The sequence below is a fragment of the Sodiomyces alkalinus genome (genome assembly GCF_003711515.1).
Source record: "Sodiomyces alkalinus F11 unplaced genomic scaffold SODALscaffold_1, whole genome shotgun sequence".
NCBI classification, from domain to species: domain Eukaryota; kingdom Fungi; phylum Ascomycota; class Sordariomycetes; order Glomerellales; family Plectosphaerellaceae; genus Sodiomyces; species Sodiomyces alkalinus.
Window position 1 is genome coordinate 4068057 of NW_021167079.1, and position 9394 is coordinate 4077450.

The 9394-nt window shown below is 54.0% G+C and overlaps 5 protein-coding genes across 5 annotated transcripts in view; 3 read left to right on the forward strand and 2 right to left on the reverse strand.

The window, feature by feature from the left end:
* The window catches only part of SODALDRAFT_375014 (ADP-ribosylation factor-binding protein GGA2), a gene marked incomplete at its 3' end in the record, with an annotated part of 2828 nt that extends 493 nt beyond the window's left edge, over positions 1–2335 (reverse strand). The window contains exons 1-3 of the mRNA XM_028614721.1: positions 1524–2335; positions 734–1424; positions 151–647 (exon numbers count right to left, since the gene is read on the reverse strand). Of these exons, the coding sequence (XP_028470550.1) occupies positions 151–647; positions 734–1424; positions 1524–2069 (1734 nt within the window). The 5' untranslated portion in view covers positions 2070–2335. The remainder of the gene's footprint in view (positions 1–150; positions 648–733; positions 1425–1523) is intronic.
* A 214-nt stretch (positions 2336–2549) lies between these two features.
* SODALDRAFT_342048 (DUF367 domain-containing protein) lies at positions 2550–4065 on the forward strand. The gene has a single exon (XM_028613067.1). It carries the CDS (start codon positions 2646–2648, stop codon positions 3882–3884), a length of 1239 nt encoding a protein of 412 aa, XP_028470551.1. The 5' UTR covers positions 2550–2645; the 3' UTR covers positions 3885–4065.
* Positions 4066–4505: 440 nt separating this feature from the next.
* On the forward strand, positions 4506–5513 carry SODALDRAFT_336368 (SMAD/FHA domain-containing protein; the record flags this gene model as incomplete). The annotated part of the gene is made up of 2 exons (XM_028612585.1): positions 4506–4544; positions 5031–5513. The coding sequence occupies 2 exons, from the start codon at positions 4506–4508 to the stop codon at positions 5511–5513; spliced, it is 522 nt and encodes a 173-aa protein (XP_028470552.1).
* A 340-nt stretch (positions 5514–5853) lies between these two features.
* On the reverse strand, positions 5854–7010 carry SODALDRAFT_326904 (hypothetical protein). The gene has a single exon (XM_028610293.1). It carries the CDS (start codon positions 6800–6802, stop codon positions 5897–5899), a length of 906 nt encoding a protein of 301 aa, XP_028470553.1. The 5' UTR covers positions 6803–7010; the 3' UTR covers positions 5854–5896.
* An 841-nt stretch (positions 7011–7851) lies between these two features.
* Positions 7852–8941, forward strand: SODALDRAFT_326905 (hypothetical protein). The gene is made up of 2 exons (XM_028610294.1): positions 7852–8408; positions 8482–8941. The coding sequence occupies exons 1-2, from the start codon at positions 8336–8338 to the stop codon at positions 8589–8591; spliced, it is 183 nt and encodes a 60-aa protein (XP_028470554.1). The 5' UTR covers positions 7852–8335; the 3' UTR covers positions 8592–8941.
* The last annotated feature ends 453 nt before the right edge of the window (positions 8942–9394 follow it).

Below are 9394 nucleotides of genomic sequence, written 5' to 3' on the forward strand. Positions count from 1 at the left end.
AAAAAAGAAAAAAAGAAAAAAAGAAAAAAAGAAAAAAAGAAAAAAAGAAAAAAAGAAAAAAAGAAAAAAAGAAAAAAAGAAAAAAAGAAAAAAAGGAAAGGAAGGAAAGGAAGGAAAGGAAGGAAAGGCCAAGGAAAGGGTCCAGCATACCTTCACCACAGCAACCTGAAAATGCACTTGTTGGATGGATTGTGCGGTGTTGTTCGAGAAGGAGAAGAGTAAGTCCACGGCACTGTTGGTGGGCGCTGACCGCTTTGCGAGCAAATCCACTTTGATGTCCCCGTTGAACACCGTGGCCCTGTGTTCCCGCGGAGCAGAGGGAGGGGCTTGAGTCGGAGTCGGAAGCGCCGACGCGAAATTCCACTCGTCATCGTCGTTGGTCGCCGCGGCTTGCGGGGCCGGTGTTGTCGATTGAGACGGCGTGCCGATGGACGCGAGCGCCGCAAAGGGATCGGCTGCGGGAGGTTGCGGCTGGGGGGATCTAAAAGCGGAGGAGGCTTGAGGTTGCGGGGTGCCGGACTGTGATGCGGAGGGAGACGTGAAGGAGGAGAATGCGGAGAATGAGGCCGAGGACGGTTTTGGTGGCAAGAAACCACTGGCGCTGTTGTTTTCCGTTACTGATGAGAGCAATGCCGGTCCGGGAATATCTGTTCGCCGTCAGTAACAAGGCACTGCTACGCATTTGTCACACCCCCCCCAATGCAGAGGTCCGTAGGGTAGCTAGCAAGCTCACTTGTGTTATTCCCGAAGCCCAATGAAAGAGCGCCAGTCTGCCCAAAGCTCCCCGAGTCGTCTCCGATGGAAAGGCCCAGTAGATCGTTCTCAATGCCACCAGCCGTCTTAGGTTGCGATGGAGTGGAAGATGAGCCGTTCGTGGTGCCGGTGTCGGCTTCGGCATCAAGATCGATCAATGAGAGCTCCTGGGCGCTGCTCTTGCCGGCTGAGGCCGAGCCTGACGTGATGGGGACACCAGCCGCCAGCTGCCTCGCGCCCTCCAGATCCCCTTTCTTCATGAGCCTGTATCGCTCCACTGTCCTGTGTATGCTGTCATTGATCTCGAGGAGCCTGGCAACGGCTTCGTGGTCGTCCGACTCCTCCTCGCACATCTTCTGAATCTTGGGCTGCGCGCTTTGCAAGGCAGAGGCGAGTTCCGAGAAAACATCGCCGTCCTGCATCTTATCCCCAGGCTGGAACGCCTCGAGCCTCTCTTCGAGCAGTCTTGCCTTTGCCTGGATCTTGCCCACCTCCTCAGCAGCCTTGGCCCGATAGTCAGTCTTACTGCGAGTGTCGTAGCCGGCCATGATTTTCATCAGCCGGTTCGCCTCCTGCAGGTCCTCGGGCTGGCCTCGTCGGATGAGTTCCTGAAGCTTGGCTGACCGTGCTTCCTTTTCCTCTTCCTCCATCTCCTCTGCTGATTTCAGGTTCTGTTGGTTCCGTTAGGTTAGTCATTAACCATCAGCCGGTCACTTGTCGCCCCGTGTCAGAACAAGGGGGGGGGGGGGGGGGGGGGGGGCTAGACATACGTCGCTGGGGTTCAACACCGCCGCATGATCTCGACGAACTTCCGGAAACGTATAGCCCTTGTAGCTGAGCAACCGATGCATGTCCCGGATGAAGCCCAAGTCTTCTCTGTATCTGCTCGTCTCGCATATTGTGCTCCTCCATTCTTCTATAGCCTCCAATATCTTCATCTGCACCTTCGTCGCCCGTATCGGAGGCCGTTCAGGGAACCTTCGGACTAGCTCATTGAGGAATTCTTTGGTGCTGATTTGCAGGTGGAAGGGGTAGCCGCAGTTCTTGACACATATGTCAAGCAGGTTCAGGGCGAGCATGGCGACATTGGGGTTGCGGTGATTGATATAGCCAACGATGGCAACGGCAGCCTCGCGTGGAGCGCTGCCCTTCTTGGCGTTGATGAGGTCGGCAATCTCAAGGTTAAGCGCTAGGTTCGGTTCGTAGTTCTCGGGACTACAGGCGGACTGGATGAATCGATGGAGCTGTGACGGCGTCGGTCGGCCCAGCTCCCCCCAGCGATCCCGGGTGGCAGCCCGAGCTGAAGAGGCTTCCATTGTAAGAAACAGAAAGAGAAGGACGTCGTAAGACCGTAAGAGAGAGGAAAGACCGGAAGCAAAAGGACGGACGAAAGCCACGGGGGGTGAGGGCGACGGTAGGCAGAAGTCCTGACGCGATGCTGGTGGAGGTCAACTTCCAGGAGTTGGGCGTAGTATGGCGATAGAAGGGACATACGCAGGTACCTCCTTGCACTAGAAGTAACTTGAAATGAATTCAAAGAATTCCCAGAATCTGGAGATTGGTTTGGAGGCGGATGGGCTTCCCGGTCCGCTCTCAGAGTTCGGAATCGGAGTTCAAGATGATAACGGAGCTGGCCACCTTGACAGGAGGGGCACCTCTTATTACCTTAGGCAACTAACTCACTATTAGGATGTCAATAGCAATGGCCTATCGAGTAGACTCGTTATCTGCCTAGCTCCGTTATCGATGGGTACCTCCACACCCACACCAACCTCACGTTCCACGCCTGGGTGTGGACTTTTTTCCAAGCTTCGTTGCCCCTCCGCCTGCTCGTTCCCACCGCGTCCATTATCTCGCCCCCTATACCCAGAGACCGCATTCGAATTACGGCAATGGTGCGGCATAAGAAAGATAAATTCTCATCGCGGGGAAGGCCTCACCATGGCCCACCCCGGAACCGACCGCCTCGCAACGACGACGAATCCGGAGCGGCTCCCAACTCGTCACGCCCTGACTTCAAGGCAGCTTGCTGGGACCTCGGACACTGCGATCCCAAGCGCTGCTCCGGAAAGAGGCTTATTCGCCTGGGGATGATGCGCGACCTGCACATGGGCCAGCGCTTCAACGGCGTCATCATTACTCCCAACGGAAAACAGGTCGTGTCGCCGGCGGACAGTGAACTGTTGGAGGACTACGGCGCCGCAGTGGTCGAGTGTAGCTGGGCGCGCACAAAGGAGATACAATGGAGCAAAGTCGGCGGCAAGTGCGAGCGACTTCTCCCTTATCTAGTCGCGGCCAACACGGTCAACTACGGAAAGCCGTGGCGGCTCAACTGCGCCGAGGCCTTGGCCGCCGCCTTCTACATCTGCGGAAAGAAGGACTGGGCCGAGCAAGTCCTGGCACCTTTTTCCTACGGCGAGTCCTTCTTGGAGATCAACGGGTCCCTGCTCAGGAAATATGCCGCCTGCGAAGATGCGCGGGCGGTGAAAAAGGTCGAAGAGGCATGGATGGAGAGGCTAGACAAAGAGTATGCGGATAGTCGCGGAGAAGGAGAGGATATTTGGGAGAGCGGCAACGTCAACCGGAGGATTTTGGTTCCTTCAGACGACGAAGAGGACGAAGACGACGAAGACGACGGGGAAGACGATGAAGAAGGTAGGGGAAAGAAACGTGGGGACGATGAGGAAGACGACGGAAGCGTGGGTGGCATCTACTTGGGCGAGAACAAGCCTAATCAGGGCAATGCCAAATCCGGTAGTGTTGATACCGGCGGCGACGAGGAGGAAGAGAAGAGGGACCGTTACGTTCTGTCCGATGACGATAGCGACGAGGACGCTGCCATGGAGGAGATACGGCGAAAAGTTCTTGCGTCCAAGACCTTTCGGAATCCCCAGGGCTCCGACAAGAAGAAACCCGAGGTCGTCCCGAAGCCGCAACAGTTCAAAGCGGACTCCGACATCGAGCCGGACAGCGACAACGGGGAGGATGACGAGGAGTTTGACAACATTATCGACGCTACTCCTGTAACAGACAGGATAGGTCTGGCCAAGTTGGAAAAGGAGAGATCACGGGCGACAGTGACGAGCAGAACGTATTCTTCCAATGTGATAGATGCGCCGAAGAGGTGGTAAGGCTTTATCTTAGGTATCCTTGGAAAGGGGAAAAGAAAGAAAAGACCCCGAAATAGGTGCATGATGGAGGCGATTGAGGCAGAAGAACCTCCTTGATCGACCAATGTGTCCTCATATTCTCGTCTGTGTCAAGCTTCCCTCAAACGAAGTCAACAACTTCGTATAAAATACCAAGGTGTCCAAAAAAGTGCTGTAGACTTTACCACTGTCGGATCGATGGAGTGGTGCAAGTCTCGTCCACCCGACAAGTAGTGCCATTCAGTGACCCTGCACTCGCAGTGCATACCTAGGTAACTGTAGGCACGAAGTAATTAATAAGGTACCTAATTACCGGTAAGGTATACAACTACCTACCTACGAAGTACGGTATGATTAGGAAGGAAGACCTTCAGGTGACGTCCTGTTGTGGGGTTCAGTGCAGGTGGGTCTTGTACCTCATGGAGGTACCACCAGGACATTACCTTAATTAATGACAACCTCTCGTATTTCAAGAAGCTACCAGGTTGTTCTTGAAAATTCGCATGGCTATCAGACTACAAACCCCCTTTTGTTTACTCCCAATATCGGCGTAAGTAACCGGGTAACTATTTCGGCATATTTTCGAATTTTCCGCAATTAGACATGGGTTCAGACCGGGGCTCCCCGGACCGCGTCTCGCGGGTTCGCCGCCATCGAGACGACGACGACGACGACCACTTGCCACGGGGAAACGATCGAGACTGTTATAAGCGTAAACCAGACGAGCACAACGATTCCAAAAGGCGAAGAGAACGGTCAAGATCAAGATCGAGAGATTCGCGGCGAAAGGACAGACGAAGGTCACGGACACCAGATTCTCCCCGCCGGCGACGTTCACGCTCACGCGATGGTGGCCGTGACCGAGACCGAGACCGAGGCAGAGGCAGAGACCAAGATAGGCGGCGGAACCGGGATTCGGATCGCGATCGGCACACAAGAAGAAGATCCCCCCAAGGGAAAGAGTTGACATCTCGTCGCAGACGACACGGAGATGATGACGTGCCCGACGCAGAGCGGCCGCCCAGTCGCCGGCGCAGCCCCTTGCGCCGCGGCGGGCCCCTACCATCTCAATCCGATTCCTTCGCCGTCGTCACGGGCGACCTAGACGAACCGCCCAAACCGAAAGAGAAACCCAACTTTGGCACCTCGGGTGTCCTCGCTGCCGTATCCAACGCGGTACAACAGGCCGACGGCAGCACCATCACCCTCAAATACCACGAGCCACCCGAGGCACGCAAACCACCGTCCAAGGACGACTGGAGGCTATTCGTCTTCAAGGGAGAAGACGCCCTTGATACCATTCCACTTAGTGCGCGGAGTTGCTGGCTCGTGGGGCGCGAGGTGGCTATCGTCGACATGCCGGCTGAGCACCCGAGCATAAGCAAACAACACGCCGTCATCCAGTTCCGGTATATTGAGAAGAGGAACGAGTTTGGGGACCGGGTTGGCCGTGTGAAGCCATACCTGATTGACCTTGAGAGTGCAAATGGGACTTTTCTCAATGGAAACAAGGTGGCAGAGAGCCGGTACATCGAGCTGCGGGACAAGGACGTGATCAAGTTTGGGCACAGTACGAGAGAGTATGTCCTTATGCTGGCACCCAAGGGATAGATCAGACATCAGTCCGTTACAAGTGGAGAGGAACTGAATTATTAGACACCGTCTGTATTTGACGCTGCTGAAAATGAAATACAAAATGCTAAGCTCGGAGACTCGGACCAAAGTACAACATCCCAGGAGAAGAACGACCAGGGGTTGTACCATCTCGAGTCGGCGGCCGTCTATCCTCATCCAAGCGTAATTGTCCACCTTCGCAAGACGTTGTTGGGCCCTGAAAGCTCACGGACCTCGATAACCTGAACGCCATGCCAATTCCCGTAGTGCGTCCATTGCCGTCATCAAAGTTGAACCGATGCCCACCCCGGCGCCCCAAGAGGGAAGGAAAAACCACCTCACCCCCCGGGCCAGTGTGACACCCGCATTCATTCGCATTACTAGGAGGCCTTACCATCCTTGGTCTTGCCGTTCTTCCGCGCCCATTCATACCACTTAAGGTATTCGGCATATTCGATGCTTACCTTCTTGCCCTGATAGCGCACGACTTTGAGCTCAACATCGCGCCAACGGTCCCTACGGCCCATCCACCCGGCCTTGCGCATGAGGCTCACCAAGGTCTCCTCCTTTGTCCACTCCTGCTCGACGGCGACATCGGGCAGATACGTGGCGCCGTACCGCCTCCCGTGATAAGTGAAACTGATGCGGAGGCCGTGGACGCCCAACGTCCAGTCCATGGCGTCGTCGCATTCCTCGAAATCGGTCAGCAGGGTCACTGCCACCTCCAGCTCGGGCAGCTCGTTTCTCTCCACCGGGGGGAAGCGCGTATCGTGTATTGCCGACGTGAGAGCATATTCCGCCAGGCCCAGGTCGAGCTTCTGTGCCTCAAAGGTGCCGATGCAGCCGCGGAGGGAGCGGTGCGCCGAACGTCGGGAGACGGTGTTCCAGGTCACGAAGAGCGGGGATTCGGTGATGAGTTCGTCGTCTTCCTTCTCCTCCTCCTCCTCCACCTCCTCCTCTTCTCCTCCTTCCCCTTCGGCCTCGTCGTTGTCGGTGATGTCGGCAGCGTCCGGGAGAGACTCCAGCGAGGTAGCTGATGTCTCTGTGGCGAGGGACATACTAGAGCCCGACGATGCCGAGCCGGTGTCACTAGAAGGGTTGGCAAGGCGTCGAAATGCGGGAAGCTGCTTCTTATTGAAACTGCTGCCGATGCTTCCCTCACTCGCTGGCGTCTTGGCATACTCGCGGCATAATTTCTGTACTTCCGGGAGTGAGAATCCCCTCCGCTTTTCCAGACGCGAAGCCAGGGTTTCGAAGCAGTAGAGACAGTGTTCAACGGACGCCATGTGGTCCGACGGGACTGGTTGTTTGTTGAAAATTGCAGTATATACCGATTTTAGATATTGTTTCGCGAGTTAGAACTACAGGTTCGAATGCCCCAGGCTCTCGCAGATCTGGTGGTGAGCGGAGTTGAGAGGTAAGTGGAAAAGCGAGAGGGGTGTGAGGAAGGTGCGGGCGGGGAAAGACAGGGAAGACAAAGACGGTGGAGAGATTAGGCGGAGATGATGCTGCTTGGACAAGACCGGGTGGGCTGCTGCTGAAAGCCTTATTTGTTAGCTCCTGCATGCTGCGAGCGTGACCGAGTTACTCCCGGCATTACCCCGCCATAGGACTTGTTAACGAACTGATAGGCATAGTGGGGCTCCTTTCCGCGAGGTAGATATTCGGTGTATCGATGTTTGTGTCAGCGAATGTTCTGGGCCACTCCGTAGGTGACTTATCACTCAATACACTTATCTTAGGTATAAACTGGCTCGAAGTTTTTGTCTGGAAACCGTACCTCTGTAAATAAAAGTTGTTGTAAAGACGAAAAAAATGAGAATTCAGTTTCTTCCCCCAGCCCTTATCTACGTCTTTGTTCTTCGACGAATTCATCACAAGATAACGGCGTTATCCTCATCTTGCACCTCACTATACTTAGGTGATTTCTTACTATTTCAATCTCCTCCAATTGCTATTAGGATAATGTTAAGGCTTGTTTCCATAGGTCAAGTTATTAGGCAAGTAATAATTACTCCGTAGCCCGTTAAGACACTTGTCCCTGTGGCCAGAACATCTTAGCGCTGGCTGGGTCTGTCTGATAGTGGGCTCGAGGCGCCGATGACCTGTCCATCTGGTCCGTCTCCGAATGCTTATCCTGATTGAGATAAGGTACCTAGGCACAGGAAAACGCGGAATAATCCCGGCCTAATTATATAATCAATGCAAGACAACCGATGCCCTGTATTGAACAGACCGTGTGTTCAATACTTCCCACCATGGAATCTCGGGGGAAGCGAGCTCGGACATGTGGACTGTTTGATCCCTAGGTCCTGAAACATCTCTCGTGCGGATGATCTGTGACAAGACCGTCTCACACCCCCGCGGGTTTGCACCCGCTCGAGAACCCAAGGCTCGCATCCGCTATTCCCTCCAGTCTTGAGCTCGCCCGGAGCACGGCGATACGACCTCGTCTTATGTTTCATGCTCTCAGGCGAGTCCGGCCCTGGCATCGTAAACACCCCTATGTTTGATCCCGCCAACCCGTTGCAGCGAACTAGTTTGGTCGCAAATTTGGGATGGCAGGTGAAGCCCATGCCATCCAGAGTGAATGCCCAAGATACAAATAAAGACCATGTTCATGTCCCTTCGACCCGCCGCGATCCTTTTTGTCTCCATCCTCTGATCAACCATTCCAACTTCTCTTCCCATTCTCAGAGTTTTACTGTTTGTCGCCGGTCGACGTTTTATTCTCTTTTCGTCATCCATCTTCGCTCCGTCCTTTCCCAAAAGTCTGCCGTCGCAAGCCAAGCAAATATACCACAACCACAACCGCCAAAATGCAGTACTCCGTTATCGCTCTCTTCGCTCTTTACGCCGGCGCCTTTGCCTCTGTAGGCTCCAGGTACAACAGTATGTGGCATGAAGGATTGATACAAAAGCCGGCAACTGGACGGAACACTGACACACACTACTTTGTAATTAGGACTCGCTCCCCGTCAAAATTCCGTCGTCCCTGTCGGCGCACCGGCCATGACCGATGCCAACGGCAACGTGGTCCCCTTTGACCCCTCGAGGATCGTCAAGTCCCAGTAAGGGATGTCTCTTGGGCGGAATCTCAGGGACGAGAAGAAGGAGCGCCACATCAAACCAGCACAATTTAAAATCACTGCGAGGCGAGCAGTTTGCTTACATCAGGCTTGGGAAATCGGATTCAATAGAGAATAGGCGAAGATACCATTTGTTTTTTCTTTTCTTTTCGCTTTCCGTTCATTGCACAAATCTTCTCGTGAAGACGTTCCAACAGTTGGCGAAGCAAAGGCGCAGTTAGGAAAGTTCACGCGAAATAAACTCATCTCTCATATTATGGCCGAGTAGGTAATTAGCGTAGAGATTCCAAGTAATATAGAGTCGCGGATAATATATTATCCGCTGGTAGGCCTCCGAAACCACCTGATTCCACGCTGCACCGCCACAGAATGATCCAAAACGGAAACGAGAGATCGAAGATTGCTACGACCACACAACCACCACCCTACGAATCTCGCGTATTCCTCGATTTGCTCGACAGAGACCGACTTTCTGTTGTCATACCTACCTACAGTACATGCAACCAACCTTGTTCAACAACCAACGGACAAGCGCTATGCGCCATGGTTTCCCCTCACCATTGGTTACTGTCTCACAGCCCGACTTTGATTGCATTCTTCAGCAGGACGGGACCGGGCTCTCTGATATGAACTCTCCGCTGCTTGTGCTGGAAACACGTTCATCACCATCACCTTCACGTTTACCTCCAAGGCCGACCTAACCAACATCGCATGCCATTCATTATCCAGACTGACCTAAAATTAGCTATGCTTCAGGCTGTGCTTATGGGAGGTTGGTGATCTGCCCCC